This window comes from Meles meles, chromosome 1, assembly GCF_922984935.1.
Source record: "Meles meles chromosome 1, mMelMel3.1 paternal haplotype, whole genome shotgun sequence".
In the NCBI taxonomy this organism is placed as follows: domain Eukaryota; kingdom Metazoa; phylum Chordata; class Mammalia; order Carnivora; family Mustelidae; genus Meles; species Meles meles.
Genome location: NC_060066.1, coordinates 117,482,351 through 117,503,275, shown reverse-complemented (window position 1 = coordinate 117,503,275; position 20,925 = coordinate 117,482,351). Strand labels below are relative to the sequence as shown.

Here is a 20,925-nt window from a genome sequence, read left to right as displayed (position 1 = left end):
GAGATCACAAGTAGGCAGAGAGGCAGGCAGAGGGAGAGAGAGAAAGGGAAAAGCAGGCTCCCTGCAGAGCAGAGAGCCGGATGTGAAACTTGATCCCAGGACCCTGGGATCAGGACCCGAGCCAAAGGCAGAGGCTTTAACCCACTGAGCCACCCAGGTGCCCTGAAAAATTTTAGTCTTAACCAGCTTTTTGCCATAATTTATATTGCTAAAAATCTGTATGTACTTAGAAAAGCAATAACAATTATTCTTAAAAATTTTGAGTATAACTGACCCATACATTATTTTCAGGTGTAAACATCGAGATTCAAAGTTTCCATACATTATGCTGTGCTTACAAGCATAGCTACCGTCTGTTACCGTATAACGCTATTACAATGCCATTGACTATATTCCCTATGCTGAATTTTTTTTAAAGATTTTATTTATTTATTTGACAGAGAGAGATCACAAGTAGACAGAGAGGCAGGCAGAGAGAGAGAGAGAGGGAAGCAGGCTCCCCACTGAGCAGAGAGCCCTATGCGGGACTCGATCCCAGGACCCCGAGATCATGATCTGAGCCGAAGGCAGCGGCTTAACCCACTGAGCCACCCAGGCACCCCCCTATGCTGAATTTTTAACAACAGTTTAAGTAAAACACATTTATAAAGATAAATTACTTGCAATCCCAAAGTCACTGCTATAGCCTAATGCAAACAGCTTTAGGATTATTTACCATTTGGAATTATCTATGTCCATATGGCATTAGGTAAATGACATCTTCAGTTTTTGAATATGCCCCAATTTTTTTTCAAAGATTTTATTTATTTATTTGACAGACAGAGATCACAAGTAGGCAGATAGGCAGAGGGTGGGGGAAAGGCTCCCCACTGAGCAGAGAGCCCAATGCGGGGCTCGATCCGAGGACCCTGGGATCATGACCTAAGCTGAAGGCAGAGGCTTTATCCCACTGAGCCACCCAGGTGCCCTGAATATGCCCAAAGTTTAAAATACTGAGAACAAGTAACATACCAGTAGGAAGTGACATTTTATGCATTTCTTACCTTAGGCTGTTAGCGACAAAGATTACCCTCCGTTCCAACAGGAGGGAGGCCCAGACCCGGATGAGGTGGCACACGCGCAGACACTTAAAGAGGCATTCGAAGTCAACATGCTCCAGTCGGGAATCCAGTGGTCGGCAGAGTTCAATGGACTGAAATGAAAGAATCTGAATCAGGGGCGCTCAGACTGGAAAACGATTCCTGAGAACATCAATGGATCCTGTCATTCTTTCACAGGTTAAATTCAGGATACAGGTTTTGCTACAGAGCTTGTGAAGCTGCCTCTGCTAATTCCAAGACCTAATACCTTATCATGAATATGATTTTTTAAAAAATTTTATTTCTTTAAGTAATCTCTACACCCACCATGGGGCTTGAACTTATCACCGCAAGATCAGGAATGGTATTCTCTACCGACTGAGTGAGCCAGGTGCCCCCTAATACCTTGCTTTTGTGCTGTAAATTTCTGATAAAATCTTTTATCCCAGGGTGCCTGGGTGGCTCAGTCAGTTGAGCGTCTGCCTTCGGCTCAGGTTATGATCCCAGGATCCTGGGATCGAGCCCCATGTCAGGCTCTCTGCTCAGCAGGGAGCCTGCTTCTCTCCCTCTGCCTGCTGCTCCCCCTGTTTGTGCTCTCTCAAATAGATAAATAAAATCTTAAAAAAAGCTTTTATCTCACCTGACCATAGCATGTATCATCTTCATTTATCATGCTGAAATTATTAGGAAGGGGCTCATTCTAGGAATGACCGAAATCTCTGGCTCCTAGGTCTAGGGTCCACTATCTCACAGATCAATCGGACATTTCTATTCTGTACAGTTTATGGAAAAAGGAAAATTATGCCGCGAGGCTAATGGAAACTTTGCCTGTTGGTGTTAAGGCCTGCTTTTTTGTGGCTATCAAACCTTTTCAAAATGAGCTAACTTACCCCATCACCAGCCCCAGGGAGGTAGCTCTTAACTGTGATGGTACGTCCAGGAGCTGGGAAAGGAGCTTCCATGACACTTCGCATGAACGGGTAAACCAGGGCTGGAGACATCTCTCTTCTCTTCTCTACTTCATCCAGAATCTACACACGCAACATATGTTAGTGTTTTAGGGACTCAAAAACATAAGGAACTGCCAGACGTGACGCACAAACTTGAAAATCACACCAGAAGATCTTAAGACCGATAAGCTTCTGCAATGAATACACGTCCATTAAAGGCATCATATGTCTTTGCGGTATCTTGACAACCCCAAGAAAAGTTACTCAAATAAATCAACTCGTTTGTAGAAGAGGAGCCCCTTTCGTTGACACTGACAACCATATCTTGCCGTGTGGGGTCTGGGAGAGGCAGGAGACAAGACGAGCTTCAGACTATGCTCTCCTTGAAGCTGGGAGGTTTAGCAAACCAAACAGGATGACAAGACAACAGCGCCTGGATTAGAGACCTGAATGTAAACCCTCAAACCTGCGGCTCTAATCTCCTACTGAGGATCCTTCCTAAAGTTGTATGTTAGAGGCCACGTCACTGAAAATTGCCTTGTGACAACATCAGAGATGAAAATTTCTTTAGAGCCCAGAAAAAACAGCACCTTTCCCAGGGCTCAAGCTGCACTCACCTTGGAAAAAAGGTTGAAGCAGCCGAGGCGACTAACCATGCAGTAGACCTCAGGAAGTCGCTTCCCTCTGCCTTCTGGCTAGAAGAAAAGAACATCAAAGCAACCATGAAGCCTCACAAGCCTGTTCATGGAAATTATTAATACGCTCTTGGTGGTCTTCAGTACCGAGCAGGAACCAAGGATCTCATGCTCACTGAACACTGAAAGATGGATGGGAAAAAGCTAAAATGTGACAGCACAACTTATTCCAGCTTTAGTGGGGGCACCTAAGCAAGAACAAAGTAGCTCAGAGCTCCAACAACTGGCTCATACCAGTCCATCCCGCAGACAGACCCAGACTGATCTCTAGCCATTCTGTCATTGGTTTCTTCATCTACTACAAACAAATAAAAAGCAAGCAAACAAACACATAAATAAAAGTCTGTAACCCTCTTATTCTGGAACACTGGCTAACTCCAATCTTGCTGTTACTATTTAAAGCTAATGTACCTTTTTTTTTTTTTTTAAGATTTTACTTATTTATTTGAGAGAGAGTGAGACAGAGCAGGAGCATGAGTGGGGGTGGGCAGGCAGAGCGAGAGGGAGAAGCAGGCTCCCCGCTGAGCAGAGAGCCCAATGTGGGGCTCCATCCCAGGACCCTGGGATCATGACCCGAGCTGAAGGCTGACGCTTGACTGACTGAGCCACCCAGGTGCCCCAACATAGCCTCTTTAATATACAGATCATTAAGTAGCCCTCAAACTCATCTAGTAATAAGGTTTCCGAAGTTTCTAGTCTGAGTTGACCAACCCCACCCGTAGCCCAAGTCTGGTACTTACCAAGAGCTTCTTACAGTAACCGAACCACCGGCTCCCATCTTCACCAGTTAAGACAAAGGAGAATGTTTCACTGGAAAAATAGTGAATAGTTTGAGATCTAAACAATCACTTAGGGCATTCTTCATGGAAAAGACAATTGAAAAGGATTGTCCAACAGTCATTTTGTGATTTGAGAGGAGGCAATAATATTGTATTAATTGCAAGTCACCTTCCTCCTGAGGGAGAATGTCCAGGCCTGAGAACGTCTTGCCTGGCACTGGAGCGAGTGTGTATGTGTAGGAGACACGCTGACACCGCTGTCTGCCTTTACGTCCTTCTTCATCCACTCTAGTAGTAATCAAGCCTACTTCTCCTTTTAGTGAATGTCCAATTTGGTCTAAAATTTAGGTAAGCTGTGAAGGATTTGGATAAGCTCTTTTGTCCTTCCAAATTCTTCCATTTAGGTCTGAGAGGTCCGACGGAACAGTGAGAGGCCAAGGATGAGATCCTTGGCATAAAAAAGTTAATAGGAGACTACCCACTCCTCCCTGGAAACACGGGCAAAAGATCTGCAGAGGTAATTTTCAAAGAGAAGACCGAGACAGAAACTCTTTAATAATCCAAGGAATCTAAATCTGAACAGTGAATACATATGTCTAATATGGCCAAAAAATAAAGATGGAAACGAAGTACGCCAAAATATATGGTTATTATCTCTGAGTACCAGAAGGCCAGTGACATATAATTTCTGCTTTTTTATTTACTCCTCTGTGTCCTCCAAATGGTTTAGGGGAAAAAAAAAAACCCATATAACTGGCTGGGGAGGAAAGCCAGGTACAGAGCAGACAGGCCGGTGTGAAAGAAGCTGCAGTGCACGTGACAGCACGAGAGCATTGGGACCGATGGCTCAAAGAGGACAGCAGACATCAGGCCAAACTGGTCAGGAGGCACAGCAGCTCAGACAGGAGGCGACGTGACACGGAAGAGCAGAGCAGCTACTCAGGTCACAGGGGAGGCTGTCCGCCAGCAGGTTATCTGCATGTGACATGCTTCCCAGAGTCACGCTTTTCAGCCCCAATAGCATGGTCAATAATCATAGTTCCGAACAAAGTGAGACTGAGATTCAGAGATGACGACTGTTTATTGATTGAACACGGTTCCCTCGTGCTCTTCCCCTCTCAATACACTCACACCTCCCAGTCTGGAGCTTCCCTTCATACAAGATCCACAGGGGAACGTACAACCTGCGCTGTGGCTTCTGTCCACCTGAAGGACAAACAAAGTGCAACACTGCTCTGTTCTAGCTCCTTCTAAGGAGAGTCCTAAAGCTCAAGTCTTCTTTCCTTTTTCTGTCCACTTGGTGGCATTTCTGACTGTATGTGAAATGGAACATTCCCCCGCTCCCCGCACCGCCCCGCAGAACTGGCAAGCTACAGAGATTCTCAAACTCGCTTTCCCTTTGACACTGAAACTATTCTGTGTTTTTCTTTTCTGTACTCCCATAGGAAATGTTCTAATTCTGTTTCTTCCTTTCCTCCCACAGCATCCTTGACCTGCCACAGTGTCCACGTAGCTTTAACTGCTGGCTCTACCCTTTTTGCAAACATTCTGATTCTACTTTTGCAGTTCTAACAAATAGAAATCAGATAAAGGAGCGTATTTACCTCTTGAGTTCTGAGGTTGGCACCCAGTCCTTTGAGTCGGGAAAACAAAATTTGGGGATAACTTTGAGCCTCTCTTCAGTGTCTTTGGACTGTTTAAAGCCATGATCACCCTGAAAAAGATAATGTCTTAGGTGACTAATATTCTATGTAAGTGGAAACTAGAAATACAAAAAGCCTCGTCTCGGGAAAAGAGGTCTCTGATAAGCCTAAGTAGTTATCTCAGCACGGTTTTGTACTGTTTAACAAGACAGGAAGACCAAGACCTATAATCACTGAAGACACATGGAGAACAGAGTTACTAAGAATAAAGAATCTTATTTTTACATAGAAATGTTTACTTGTGAAGATCCTATAATCTGAAGCAAGAGAGGTGACTGAAAATAGTTTCTAGTCTACAGATAGAATCTTAATTCAGGATTCACATACTAGTGGAAACAATATTTTTATGAATCACAGGACATCAAATAAAAATCGATGGTATAATATGCTGACAGCAAAAACCCAGTTAGCTCCAGATACTCTCTGATCAATAATCAGAGATGTTTCAAAATGGCAGGTGAATGTTATTTAGAAAAGATCCTACTTTTAGAATCTACCCCATATATAATCATTTCCCTTTGCATATAATCTTTTCTAATTACTGGTTTGCAACTTCCTGTAAAATTCTTGCAAGAAACACCCTTCTGTGCAAGTCTGATATTGTATGTCAAAGAGCAATCTAAAATTAGTTATACCAAGAGATGTTTAAAAATTAGTACTAAAACAAGCAGATAATAAGCCTAACAAACATATTACCTTCATGTGACTAATACAGCAGATCCTTTAATTTAATTACTAAACAGAAGAGGCAGCCATTCTGAGTCACTGCAATATAAGCGCATCAGATATGGAAAAGCATTCATTTTTTTAAAAGATTTTATTTTTATTTATTTGACAGAGAGATAGAGAGCACAAGTAAACAGAGCAGCAGCAGAGAGAAAGGGAGAAGCAGGCTTCCCCACTGAGCAAGGAGCCCGAATCAGGGCTCGATCCCAGGACCCTGGGCTCATGACCAGAGCCGAAGGCAGACGTTTAACTAACTGAGCCACCGAGGTGCCCCTGGAAAACCACTCTCACAAAATTTTGGTTGTCTCATATTCTGTTATTTTTATATTGTTAAATGACATACCATCATCTTCATCTAAGGTTCTCCACAACACAACCAGGAGAGACTTCATCAGCTCTTTCCCACCTTAACTCAGAGGAGCCTCATGCATAAAGATGCTGAGAAGCTTGACTTAGAAACAACCCTGAATCACTGCCAGGTCAAACTGGGTCCTTAGCTGGTTCTGAGTCCCCTAATTCCAGCTTTGTTGAAAACATGTTCAACCTCAAGCTTTCTCAGCAAATGTAAGACTGATGGAAAAACAGAGAAAAAATTGAGCTTCTCTTATGGGAAATCAGACTCCTCAAGACTCTGGATTACATTATTATGACTTCTATGGCTCAGTGTTGTGACACTGTGCTCTCAGGCTACACTGAAGAATTTTGTAAGAAATTAAACACAGACTTATTTACAGTAGGGATGTTGTCAAGCACTTTTTTTTTTTTTTTTTAATGAAAGGTCACGCAGGAAATGTCTCTGATTCCATGGCAATACAATCGGGCTTCACACATGTAACTCAGGGTTTAAACCTCAGATCCTAAAGCAGCTGAGCAGATAACGTAAACGAGAGGAGGGGTCCAAGGAATAAGATGGCATGTGAGTCAGTGTCCCTGTGTGAAAGGACTACTCCTTACCGAGGCCAGCTACATCATCGGCAGAGCAGAGAGCAAGATCAAACTGTGGGTCCCTTGTTCAAAAAGCAGGAAAAATTAAATAGAAAATAAAATATTAAACTTTTTCCTTTCTTCTAGAATCTTTCAACCTTTAGTGGGATTTCTATTTGCTATTTAATCTTATGCTCCCCCAGGCATAAGGTAGGAAAAAAACCCAAAGAATATTGTTAATAACAGATTCCATTTATCAAGTGCTTACTACGTGCCAGGAACTGTGTTAAGGACTTCACATATATTATCTCATTAAACGCTCACTAATAAGGGATAACATTCTATAGTGCTGACTACATGCTAGACACTCTTCAAAGTGCCTTATATGGCTCATTTAATCCTCACTACAACTCAGTGGGATAGACACTATTATGATTACTTTCATTTTACAAATGAAGAAACCAAGGCACAGAGCAGTTAGTAATGGCTCAAGGTCACAGAACTAATAAGTGGCAGGTGCAGAGTTAGCTCTAAACTGCTACCCTATTCTGCCATATTTATCATTTCCCCCATTAAGAACAAGAAAACCAAGGCTTTGCAACTACTAAGGGGTACTTAGTAAACAGCAGAGCAAAACCTAGAAAACCAACTTGGATAATGAGCTTTTGTGGCCCTCATTTGTAGCTCAGGTCTGACAGGAGATGTCCTCAGAGTCACGTGCCAGATCCCACAAGAGGTACAGTAGTAGTAAAAGCTGCTTCAGACCACAGTCAAAAGAAGAGAGGAAATAAAATACACACAGAGATGCAAGAACATTCCCGAATGCCTCTTGGGTCTCCTTGCACCTACCTTGCTAGGGAACTGCTGTATGACCTGGGGGGTGTAGCTTATTTCTGATGGTTTCTTCTGGAGAGACACCACCACAAAAAGTTCAAAGAGCTGCTGCTCCTGCAGTTCAATGAGATCCCTCTCCAAGGTCTGGTAGTGAGGATTCCTCTTGGAAGACTGTTGCAATTGCGCTAAGCGCTTGTGGCGATCTGCAATGAAACCAGGGAGCGTGGTTTTTCCTCGGTTCATGAACCCTATGGACTACTCTTCACTTGGTCACTGCCAACTGCGGGCTGCCTACCCGCAGTTGCCGGCCACACAGACAGACCTGGGAGGGCTCTGACATTCCCCGTCCTCACCCATACTCTACGTGTGACCCAACACATATTCCTGTGCTGTCCCATCTTTCATGACACAACAGCAGGATATGTGGAAAATGTCAGGTGAAAGCACTAGCCTGACAACAGATGCCGTGGTCAGGACCATGAAATCACACGCTCGTGTGTGTGTGAGAGAGAGATATCTGATAGAAGAACTGAGTCCTACAGAGGCTAGGTACATAAGAGATGAGTCTGATAAAATTCAAACAAAAATAATCCTCACATTAACAGAACTGTCCTTTTCCCTTCTCTCCTTGGCAAATATTGCTAATAATGGACATATGCTTATATCGACATATGGTGCTAAATGAAGAGGGAAAAAATGAAGCAACAGAAGACATCTATTAATGGACTAGTTTTCAAAAGAATGAAATTATGGAAGCATACTAAATATTTAAATAGTATGAGCAAATCCATTCAAAACTGGAGAGCATTTAGCCTTTATTCTCCTTTATCTCTAAATTGTGAACAATCTGGGGTAGTCTCCTCTAGGGAAAATGCAGTACTTGTAGAAGAAATAGTCTAAGCATCCCAGAGATTTGATTATGTGTCATTCTGAGCCACGATGCAGCCTCTAATTGTGCTTTTCTTTTGAGATAAGATGCATTCTGTCCCCCAAAAAGTTATACTATGAATCGAATATTAAGAACACTTAAAAATTCACCTCAGAACGGCTCCTGGAATTATCCAGTATATTTAGGCTCTAGGCAAAGCTTTACTTAACTCTAAAGGTCTCAGTTCAAGTCAAGACAATTTTAGGTCCTGTTTCTCAGTAGTGACAGCGCTAAATTCGTCATTTTTTACACATGCAGGCTGAACCTGATGATGACTTAAGTTTCATCTTCAGTCAAACTGAAGTGACTACTGAATTCATCTACTGAATCAAACACCTGAAGTGATTCAGGCCAACAGAGAGAGCACGTGACTATTAATCATAAGATCAGAGTATCAGACTTGGAACTGCCCAGTCCTCAGCTTGGATAATCCATGTCTCTGACTTTTCCCATGCCTCAGTATGTCGGTCAGTCAGTTAAATAGAACTTATAATTTGCTGTGAAAACCTATTAGATGAAGGATACAGAGCACCATGAAGTACTTAAAGAAATACAGCCAAAATTGCATATGGCAGACTCTATATCCTAACAGAAAGTAAATGGCACAATAATTTGAAATATAAATAAATGCCTGTGAGAAGAAACAGATCAATGTCTCCTGTCTTGATGTCAGAGATAATGAAGTTACTTAAATTAGTACATGTGAATGACTACGAAAAATCAGATATTTAATGGTATGTATTTGTCTCAGAGGATGATTCACACACTCTGTTTTGGCTGCTGGGAAACTACCACACATATGTCTGAACACGCAGTCCCACCGCTCCCCTAAGAACATTCCATCTTAAGAACGAGCCTGTCTGCCTCATTGCAACATGGCAGATTTTTAACGCTGTCAAACACCTGATGGCGTACTGTTTAGTTCCCCAAATCTCAACAGGTTCTTGTAATGAAGAAATCGCCTACAAAATAGAGTTTAACATGGGGAAAATGTGCTCAATCCCAAAGGAAGGTGCCACTCCACCCATGACCATGATCATCTTGACAAAGGGAGCAGCCCCGTTGACTCACTCACTCTTTGGCAGATACTCAGCATCACTTTCGTTCCCACTGGCTTCACCTGAAAAGAGAGAGAGTTCCTATTGTATTGTTCAATAGTAGCAGGTCCGTGGGGTTGGGGAGAGCATAAGGCCTCCATGGACCTGGAGACTTAGGAGTCGGGAGTATTAAGGATGCTGAGCCTTTTTCCAGACACTTAGTTACAACAGGGTCGGGCAGTCACGAAAGAGAACAGACGACTCCAAGAAGCCACTTGTCCACCCTGGCTTCTTCCCACACTCTCCCGCCCTCCCTCCCCAGCTCCCAGCTCCTCCCTAATTCTATGGAGTCTGGTTGAGAGTAGATTCTATTTCTACCTTCCTTGCCTTGTCTTTATATTCCCAAATAAGATACCAAAGGTAGACACACCAACCAGGCTGAATCAAAATCTCAACACAGAACCAACTATGAATTTAGAGTCATAGGAAAATGTGGGGCTCAGAGGGATAACCACATACATTTATGAAGAACCATACCTCTTTTATGATGCTTCTAAGCTACCTCTAGACCAAACTTGGTGTTCTTTACTCTGAATTCTTACAGTACTCAGACTGCTTATAGTACTCAGAGCTTTCTGAACAAGTAAATGAAAAATTTCTAGATTAAGTTGGAAAAGTTAAAGCAAAATTTAAAAAGATACAGAAAGGGAAAATCTTTCTGTAACTTTCTTCCCTTTTCCCTTTCCTTTCTTTCTTTCCAGACACTTCCATAGTTTCCTAAGAGGTATTGGATGCTAAGGCAGGACTTTCTATATCAAGAAAAACAAGGCTAGGATTTATAAATGAAAAATGCATGTAAGTTTATTTATATAAAAATGTGAAGTGTCTACCTTATAAAAAATTACTAAATTTGAAAAGTAAACAATGAACTGGGAAGATATTTATAATACACATTGCCGACACAAGGATGAATTTCTTCATATTCAAACAGCTGTTATGAATGAATAAGAAAAATTACAGCACAACAGAAAAATGAATAAAGGGCAGGAATAAGCAATACATAGAAAATGATTTATAACTGTTGGTTAACATGATAACTGTCCAAATTTATAATTAAACAAAAGCAAGCTAAAATAATAAATAAGCTTCAATATTCAACCATGTTATTGGCAAAAATAAAAAAGCTTTAGACAACACAGTATTAGTGAAAACTATAAGAAGAAAGTCATTTTCCAATGCTGTTCATAGAAATGTAGGCAGTTACAATGTGTGGGACAATTTGACAGCAGTTATAAAAATATTAGATGTACATGTTTTCTGCTTAAGTCCACGGCTAGAACTTATTCTACAGATGTATTCTTTTTTTTAAAGATTTTATTTATTTGACAGAGAGAGAGAGAGATCACAAGTAGGCAGAGTGGCAGGCAGAGGTGGAGGTGGGGAGCAGGCTCCCTGCTGAGCAGAGAGCCTGATGCGGGGCTTGATCCCAGGATCCTGAGATCATAACCCGAGCTGAAGGCAGAGGCTTAACCCACTAAGCCACCCAGGCACCCTTCTACAGATGTATTCTTACCAATATACAAAGATATATACAAAAAGATGTATAACGTAGCATTGTTTGAAGAGCAAAAAAATATGTGTATGTGTGTGTGTGTGTATAGATGTGTGTATATATATATATATATATATATACACAAACCTTCAAATCCATAGGTTAAATAAAATGTGAAATAATCAGGGCACCTGGGTGGCTCAGTTGTTGGGTGTCTGCCTTCAGCTCAGGTCACGATCCCAGGGTCCCGGGACTGGGGCCCGAGTTGGGCTCTCTGCTCAGAGGGGAGTCTGTTTCTCCTTCTCCCTCTCCCACACCCACTTGTTCTCTCTCTCTCAAATAAATAAATAATCTTTTTAAAAAATATGAAACAATCAAAATGTCTACCAGCTTAAAATCCTTCTACATCCATACAATGAACTGTAGTACAGCTACATGGATCTCTATGTGTTGATACTGAAAGAGTTCTGAAATATATCACTTTTTTTTTAAAGATTTTATTTATTTACTTGACAGAGAGATCACAAGTAGGCAGAGCAGCAGGCAGAGAGAGAGGGGGAAGCAGGCTCCCTGCCGAGCAGAGAGCCCGATGCGGGGCTCGATCCCAGGACCCTGGGATCTTGACCTGAGCCGAAGGCAGAGGCTTAACCCACTGAGCCACCCAGGCGCCCCTGAAATATATCACTTTTTGTTTTAAGCAAGATATACAAAGTCTGAATGGTATAAAAATTATTTGGGTAGAAAAACAGCTACATGTGCATAAAATTTTCTGGAAGTAACAGGATGTTTGGGAGGTTTATTATTATAATTTTTTGCTATATTCATTTAAATTTAATAATAAGGAATAAGAGAATGTTAAAAAATGCTGCTTCTTCATAAGAGATATAACAGAAAAAGGAACTATTTAAATATTGTATACTGTATGGGTTTTGCAGGTTCGATTTTTTTTTTCTTAAGTAGGAACCATGCCCAAACATGGCACTTGAACTCATGACCCTGAGATCAAGAGCCAGGCACCGACTGAGCCAGCCAGGCACCTTTTTTTGGTTGTTGTTGCTAAAAAAAAAAATCTTTAAATTAATTAATTTATTTAAAGTAGGCTCCACACCCAGTGTGGGGCTTGAACTCATGACCCTGAGAACAAGGGTCACACCCTCTACCGACTGAGCCAGTTAGACATCCCCAATTTTTTTTGATTTGGGTATAGTTGACACACAGTGTTACATTAGTTTCAGGTGTACAATACAGTGATTTGACAAGTGCATACATTATGCTCTGATGACTGCGAGCATAGCTACTATCTCACAGGCTTTATAACTTCAAACTATCTGTGATAGAAAGTATAATGGAGCTAGGAAGCATTACTTGGTATGAAGGAACAAACACTGTGAGCTCCTGAGTCCTATCTGTGTCCTTAGCATCAGGCACTTCTTAGGGGCCTATTAAGGGTCTGGAGAGAGAGAAAAAGAAAGGGGAAAGGAAGGAAAGATAATACAATGGAAAAAGACCCTGCCAAAGCTCATTTAGGTAGCTTTAATACATTCACATCTGTAGGTTTTGATGATCTGCGTTCCAAGACACTGAATGAAGGTGAAGGGGTTTATAAGCCAAATAGGAAAATCTACTGAGAATCTGTAGGGAATCAATAAAGAAAGAGGTTGTCTCTTTTTTATATGTGACTTCAACACCAAAATTATAATGATAGAATTGAGGAAGGACAATAAATCATTCTGTAAGAGCTGATAACTAAAAGTTAAGAAACGTTTAGGTTGGAACAGATTCAGTAAAACTTAGCATGTACTGACAGAGTAGGTAAATATAATTATCTGGTTCTACTAGTCATTGTTGACCTACAGACAAAAGCTTAGGGAGGAAAACAAAACATGTGAGAATTTGAATAGGGAGCCAGGAGATCCTCAGGCATGAGAGAAATTCCTCAGACCCACTAGAGGACCTGGTCCCAGAGACTGGGTACATGCGTATTTTCTTCGAGCCATGCAAAAGAAAAGCAGAGTTGTGGGGAAGATTGCTCCTTTCTTTTTTGTTCTTGTGGTTATTAGAAGTTCATTCATGCCGTTGAATTTTTTTTTCAATAATGATATAGCAGAAAAAGAAAAGGGTTTGGCTCTTCAAAAACTTATCTTAGAGTCAAATCTACTAAAATATTCCTAATCCTTAAGGCATAAATAAGGCATACAAACAGAATAAGAGCTCAGTGAGAGTCCATTCAGCAGTACCCCTTGACAGTAGACTTGTTAGAAGACTGCTATTAATCTGAGAAAATGGTAAAGTTCTCTAAGAATTTGTCCGGGCCCCAGTGTCCTGAAATTTTACGTAACCTGAAATTTACAATGTATTTCCTTAACTAGAAACAGTGACATAACATCTGCCACATAGGGCTGCTGAGAAAATTAATGAGAATGTGTCTGAAAGGGTCCAGCATGGTAACTGGCATCAGTTTTCACCTTCTGTATCTAGTTCTGAACTACACAAACATAAAGCCTTTGACAATATCCTTGTTGAGGATAAAAGATACACATGGAGAAGAAATAAACTGCTAAAAATCAAGGGTTATGAGAAAAGTTGAGAGTAACTGTTAGTGATAATAAAGGATAAGATTTCATGGTCCCATGCTCCTTCCTTCAAATGGACATTTTCTCCACTGGCTTGGCTCCTTTCTCTATAAAATTAGGATAGTCCCTGCCTCCTAGTGTTGTCAGACGTTGTCCATGAGATAAAGGGCATAGAAAAACTAATACTGCATTCTGTAAAAGGTACCTATGAGTCACAATAACCAAAATCATTTTTTCTGCAGAAGAGAAGATTGGAACATGTTTTGATAACTGCTTTTGAAAATATGAAAACTGGAAAAAAATATGAACACTTGTATCTAAAATGGTGACTAGTTGATTTTAGAGTAAGAAGAAAAGAGTCTTAAATTGCAGCATGGAGGATTTTATTTTCAGATAGTAATTGTTGGAATGCAGGATAGGTTTTCAAGGGAAATTAAGAAATTGCTGTCTTTGGACGTCTGCAAAAATAGGAAACTTTTTTCTGTGGTATGACTTGGCTGTTGTTTCCCACTTGACAAAAATTGCTAAATTCTACATATTCTTTGCCAGACACCCAAGTTGAGAATCTTGCATGAGTCTATATGAAATTCTAATAACTCACTACGGATGCTGAAAGTTTCTTGATTAAGTAAGATGAGTTTTGGGGCACCTGGGTGGCACAGTCGGTTATGCATCCCACTGCTGGTTTCTGCTCAGGTCGTGATCTCAGGGGGCGTGAGATAAAGCCCCATGTCAGGCTCAGTGCTCAGAGTCGAGCCTGCTTGAAATTCTCTTTCCCTCTTCCTCTGCCCCTCCCACTCATGCTCTCCCTAAAATAAAAAATTAAATCTTTAGGGGTGCCTGGGTGGCTCAGTGGGTTGAGCCTCTGCCCTCGGCTCAGGTCATGGTCTCAGGGTCCTAAGATAGAGACCCACATCAGGCTCTCTGCTCAGCGGGGAATCTGCTTCCCCCTCTCTCTCTGCCTGCTTCTCTGCCTACTTGTGATCTCTCTCTCTCTCTGTCAAATAAATAAATAAATAATCTTTTAAAAAAATCTTAAAAAAAAAAAGAAAATGTAAATTTTCTCTAGGCATCTGAAGGATAAAACTACTGAGCTGAGTAGATGATTATCAGTTGAGCACCACACACCTGTCGTCTGTATATATCTAAGATGCTCATTTCTCCACTAAAGGGTCAATACTGATAAATGACTATAAATCAAAGTAGGATTACAAAATAATGACATACTCTGCCTATGAAAATTAGTCGTTTTTTTTAAAAAAAAGAAAATTAGTCTTACTGGCTTCTAATATTTTTTAACTTATTTAATTTTTTTTAAAAGATTTTATTTATTTTTGTGACAGGCAAAGATCACAAGTAGGCAGAGAGGCAGGCAGAGAGAGAGGAGGAAGCAGGTTCCCTGCTGAGCAGAGAGCCTGATGCGGGGCACGATTCCAGGACCCCGGATCATGACCTGAGCCAAAGGCAGAGGCTTTAATCCACTGAGCCACCCAGGCGCCCCAACTTATTTAATTTTTTTACATTGTTATTACTTGCCACAGAACTAAATAAAAGGGATTTGAGGAAGAATAGAAATAATCCCTTATCCTAAAGAAGTTATATTGAAGGCCGCTTGGGTGGCTCAGCTGGTTGGACACCTGCCTTGGGTTGTGGTCCTGAGGTCCTGGGATCGAGCCCCGCATCGGGCTCCCTGCTCTGCGGGAAGCCTGCTTCTCCCTCTCCCACTCCCCCTGCTCACTGTCTCTCTCTCTGTCAAATAAATAAATAAAATCTTTAAAAGAAGTTATATTGAAGTGGGATAGGAAAGTAAACCAAAAATTATAATCACAAAGACATTAAGTTATGTGATTTTCCCCTCAAATCCTGATAGCTCTGGACATCGGGAACAATTCTTACCTTTTGAGGGAGGTACATCTTTTCCAGTGTATGGATGTAACTTTACCCTCTTTTTCCCTCTCTTAGATTCAAATATGTCAGCAATTTTCAATACAAGCTGAAAAAAGACCAACAAAGTACAAGTTAAAACCAACACCAACTTGTTTTTTGTTTTTTGTTTTTTTTAAAGATTTCATTTTTATGTGATCTCTACACTTACCTTGGGGCTGGTACTCATACCCCAGATCAAGAGTTGTACATTCCACTGACTGAACCAGTCAGTGCCCCCACTTTTTCTTTTTAAAGATTCAATACCAAGTTCTGATGATATTAATTAGTGATTCTCATTCAGAGAAAGATCCATTTTATAAATAAAACCCTTCACATTTTAAAAATTTTGAAACTAAAGTGATCTTTATTAAGATGATATGTTGTTCTAATACAAAGTCCATACAACATGGGTAAGAGAAGGAGGAAAGGGTATGTCATTTCCAGCAGAATCCAGCACAGGCTCTTAGAGAGATTCCTTGTCACTCTATGTCACAACATGCAAGAAATCTGCCTATTGCATTCTATTTGTTGACCAAGCCTTCCCTATCGCCCAGAGTAGGAAGAAGAATACTCATTCCATTTGGAAGTCAGGGTAAGGCTCGGTTATTTCTGTTCCCAGGAATCCTTTGCAAAAGAAAATAATCATGTTGACAAAGTTTTTGTCAAAGCAAATAACTCTCTTTGCTACTCGGAGCACTAATATTGTAATTTATTTTAGAAACATCATAAAAATAGGAGGCTCTCAAATATACTTTAGTATAAAAAGCAGGTTCCAGGGGCGCCTGGATGGCTCAGTAGGTTAGGCCTCTGCCTTCGGCTCGGGTCGTGATCTCAGGGTCTTGGGATCGAGCCCCGAATCGGGCTCTCTGCACAGCGGGGAGCCTGCTTCCTCCTCTCTCTGCCTGCCTCTCTGCCTACTTGAGATCTCTGTCTGTCAAATAAATAAATAAAATCTTTAAAAAAAAAAAAAAAGCAGGCTCCACTTAGTAAGCATTACTTTGAATTTTTTTCTTTGCTGCCGTGTAAGAGAAAGACAGACATGCACACAGAGTAGGTTTTATTTTTTTATTTTAAGATTTTATTTATTTATTTGACAGACAGAGAGATCACAAGTAGGCAGAGAGTCAGGCAGAGAGAGAGAGGGGGAAGCAGGCTCCCTGCTCAGCAGGGATGCTGAGGCAGATGCAGGGCTGGATCCAGGACCCTGAGATCATGACCTGAGCCGAAGGCAGCGACTTTAATCCATTGAGCCACCCAGGCGCCCCCAGAGTAGGTTTTAAAAAAAAGGAAAGATGTGTCAACAAAACTCAAATAAAAAAATCTTTTTAAAAGAGAGAAAAAAATCAAGCTGATGAACAGTCACTTTTAAAAGGAGGAATTTGGGGGTATCTGGCTGGCTCAGTCGGTGAAGCCTGTGTTTGAGCCCCACCATGGGTGTAGAGATTTCTTAGGTAAATAAACTTAAAAAAGAAATGAAAGAAGGAATTCATTAGTTTTCCATGCGTATTTCTCTTTCTTTCTTAAAATTCCAAGCTTTTCTTTAATCATTAATCCTGATTTAACATATTTAACGCCCAGAATTACAACTGTTAGGAACATAAAAACCAACAAATTTGCTTGAGAAAAATGTTCCTGTTTTCTCTTTTGTCCTTGTTTCTCTAGCAATCCTGGCAATCCACAGGCAGTGAATCAGCCCAGAGCAAGAAAAATAACATGTGAGAAACATGTGCTTCCAATATGCAGATTATTCCCACATTTCTGGATGAGTTTACTCTTTTAAAGATTTTATAGCTGCCATTTAAGTGAAAAATTACCAGTGTTCTTAAATATTACCATTATTAAAAAAATAAGAGAATTCAACATAAAAAGATATTGCTAGGGGCTATAGAAAAGACATATGAGAGTAAACATGTATTTTGGAGACATACCAAAATAGTGTAATTATTTCTTTTTTTTAAGATTGACTTATGTACTTAAATTAGAGAGAAAAAGCATGCTCTCGAGGGATGGGATGGGAGGAAGAGGGAGAGAGAATCTTAAACAGATGCCATGCTGAGTGCAGAGCCCGACATGTGGCTCAATCTCATGACCCTGAGAGCATGACCCAAGCTGAAACCAAGAGTCAGATGCTTAACTGACTGTGCCACCCAGGTGTCCCTAAAAATAGTGTAATTAGTAATCAGTATTTGAAAAGTATACTCAAAAGGAGACTCAAATATTATAAAGGAAAGGGAACTGTCTGTTCTAGAAACACGAGATAAAGTAATAAAATTGTAATTTTGCTTATGAGTTAGGAAGAGGAGCCTACATTTATCTTCTAGTAAATACTGTAGGGTACAGCAGGACGTATTATAGAATATTCTTCCAACGAAATGATAGAAACCATACTGCTATACACGGTTGACATGAACAATATGAGACCTTGGGAAATCTACTCTAGGAAATAATCCCACACAGGCTTTCACAATAGGGAAAGAAAGGAAGGGTGGGGAAGAGGCATATGGACTAGATCAGTGATTTTCAAACTATGAAACCGGTTTTCCTTCCTGGGATAGTTCTAGTCATCAAAAGGGAAGTAAATGAAAACTGCTTTCCTCATGGAATGCTGTGGCTGAAGATACTCAAAAGTCAAAATTTTGTATTGCAAATAGAACATCCTAAAAGGATTTTATCCAAGGAGGTTCGCTAATAGCTTATTCCTTCCTGGTCATCAAGGATTCATCATCATATTTCCCACCCTCACTTCTCCAAAGGCCCTTGAGGAAATAACTAGAAAAGGAAAAGCTGGATCACATCACCCAAGTTAGGAAGAGAACGAGCTTCAAGTACTTGGGGATCCACAGTACTTAAAACACCGAGGCATGAAATTAAAAGCACGGCAAATTTCCGTCAGTCTCACTGAAATCTACAATCCATTACTCCCAAATATTTGTTAATGTCATTCTGAGAATCACGTCTTAAATGTAGTCCCTTCTGTGTTTGTACTCTCGCCCCTGTGAACACATTATCTGTTATCTCTGGGCCATGCAGGAGGCTGCTTTGTTGTGCTGGCATGACAGATCAGAGGACAGAACTACTCTAGAAAGCCTAGCCATTCTTTAAACATTGGATTCTTACATATTCCTCACCAGATGCAGGACAGTAAACAGCTGCAGAGGTTTGCTTTTTTTTTTTTCTTCTCTCTCAGTGAAGAAAGTGTTTCGTGCTTTTTTAGAACCGTGTGTCTTTAACTGTTCACATATTAAAGAGGGAGGGGCAGGAAATAGATCAGAAGAATTAAAGTATTGTGGAACAGAATATTTCCCAAGGAACCGATCAGCAGTTACTAAACCAAAAAACAGCTGGGACTTTTGTTTAATGTTAAAATCAGGTACAAAAACTGCGTGCCAAATGAATACATGCAGTTCATTCAGATGGGATTAAGGGAAGGAATAATATTTAAGTGATCTGATTTTTTTTTCATTTCTGCAGAGTTATCCTGAAGACGTTCTAAATTATAGAGAACAAAGTAACAAAGAATTTAAAAATATTTTCATGCACTTCAAGTGTCTCTCCTTAAAAAAATATGTATCTGTTTACAAATAATCCCAATTTCTTCATTTTGGTTCTTTTTTTAAAAAAATATTTTATTTATTTGACAGAGAGAAATCACAACTAGGCAGAGAGGCAGGCAGAGAGAGAGGAGGAAGCAGGCTCCCTGCGGAGTAGAGAGCCTAATGCGGGGCTCGATCCCAGGACCCTGGGATCATGACCTGAGCCAAAGGCAGAGGCTTTAACCCACTGAGCCACCCAGGCGCCCCCTTCATTTTGGTTCTAATAGCTCTATCTGAGATGGTTTAGATTTACTGCCTTTTCTCCCTTGAGAGAAAAATCATTTATTTAATGTAATTGCTGATAATTTCTATTCCCAAGCAAGAGTCAAATTTCGTTCTTCTTCCCCCAAATGGAAAATTTTGCCCCAAATTAAAGGCACATACTTTGTGATTACTGAAAATCTGTAAACTTGGGGTGCCTGGGTGGCTCAGTGGGTTAAAGCCTCTGCCTTCGGCTCAGGTCATGATCCCAGAGTCCTGGGATCAAGCCCCACATCAGGCTCTCTGCTCAGCAGGGAGCCTGCTTCCTCCTCTCTCTCCCTGCCTGCCTCTCTGACTAGTTGCAATCTCTATCAAATAAATAAATAAATAAAAATAAAAAAAAAAAATCTGTAAACTTAGGCACAAAACTGTTCACTTCAGCAACTAAATGAGTGAGTGAAAATAACAGCACTGGGGCACCTGGGGCGCCTCATTCGGTTAAGCATTTGCCTTTGGTTCAGGTTATGATCCCAGAGTCTTGGCATGGAGCCCCATGCCCGGCTTCCTGCTCCGCGGGGAGTCCGCTTCTCTCTCTCTCCCTCTGCCCCTTTCCGGCTTGTGCACTCTCTTCTCTCTCTCTCTCAAATAAATAAATAAAATCTTAAAGAAAAGAAAAGAACAACACTGAAGCCAGCTTAACAGAATGTCCTCTTACATGAGATTCTAGTGCTTCCTTGAAACAGGACAGCTGATTTTAATGAGAACTAAGGTAACTGAAGTGAAACCTCCCATCTAAAATCAATTTTCCAAATCCATAAAAAAGCCCTGGCAAAAGGCACTCATGCATTTTTCTTGCATGAGCAAAAACCTAAACTCTAAGGCTGCTTTCCAAATCTTCTCATTCCAGTAGATCAGTCTTTTTTAAGATTTTATTTATTTATTTAACTCAGAGAGAGAGAGAGAGAGAGAGAGAGAGCGAGCACAAGTAGGCAGAGAGACAGACAGAAAGAGAGGGGGAAGCAGGCTCCCTGCTGAGCAGAGAGCCCAAATGTAGGGATCCCAGGACCCTGAGATCATGACCTGAGCTGAAGGCAGAGGCTTAACCCACTGAGCCACCCAGGCGCCCCCCTCCCACCAGTAGTTCAGTTCTAACCTATTATTCATTTCAGTCTAAAGTGATTTATTCTCATTTATGGAAATGAAGTTAAGAGTCAAAAAATGAAAATACTAGAGTCCTTACTCTTGGAAGATTTTTCCTCTTCCTGTTTGCAACTTCTCCAGCTCGGAAAAGCTTCCATTCAGTTAAAGTGACAGGCAAAGTGGTATCCTTTGTGAGCTTTGACCGTAAATAAGCTTGGGAGCTCTTCAGTTCCATAGTCTTCCGGTTGAGGAACTGAGGTTTGGGAGGAAGCTAAAAAAGGAGAA

The 20,925-nt window shown here is 40.8% G+C and overlaps 1 protein-coding gene across 1 annotated transcript in view; it reads right to left on the bottom strand.

The window, feature by feature from the left end:
- Positions 1–20,925, bottom strand: part of DENND2C (DENN domain containing 2C) — an 82,659-nt gene that overhangs the window by 14,487 nt on the left and 47,247 nt on the right. The window contains exons 5-13 of the mRNA XM_046019522.1: positions 20,741–20,911; positions 15,677–15,773; positions 9,694–9,738; positions 7,706–7,893; positions 5,108–5,217; positions 3,465–3,534; positions 2,647–2,724; positions 1,970–2,110; positions 1,044–1,192 (exon numbers count right to left, since the gene is read on the bottom strand). Coding sequence (XP_045875478.1) covers positions 1,044–1,192; positions 1,970–2,110; positions 2,647–2,724; positions 3,465–3,534; positions 5,108–5,217; positions 7,706–7,893; positions 9,694–9,738; positions 15,677–15,773; positions 20,741–20,911 — 1,049 coding nt within the window. The remainder of the gene's footprint in view (positions 1–1,043; positions 1,193–1,969; positions 2,111–2,646; positions 2,725–3,464; positions 3,535–5,107; positions 5,218–7,705; positions 7,894–9,693; positions 9,739–15,676; positions 15,774–20,740; positions 20,912–20,925) is intronic.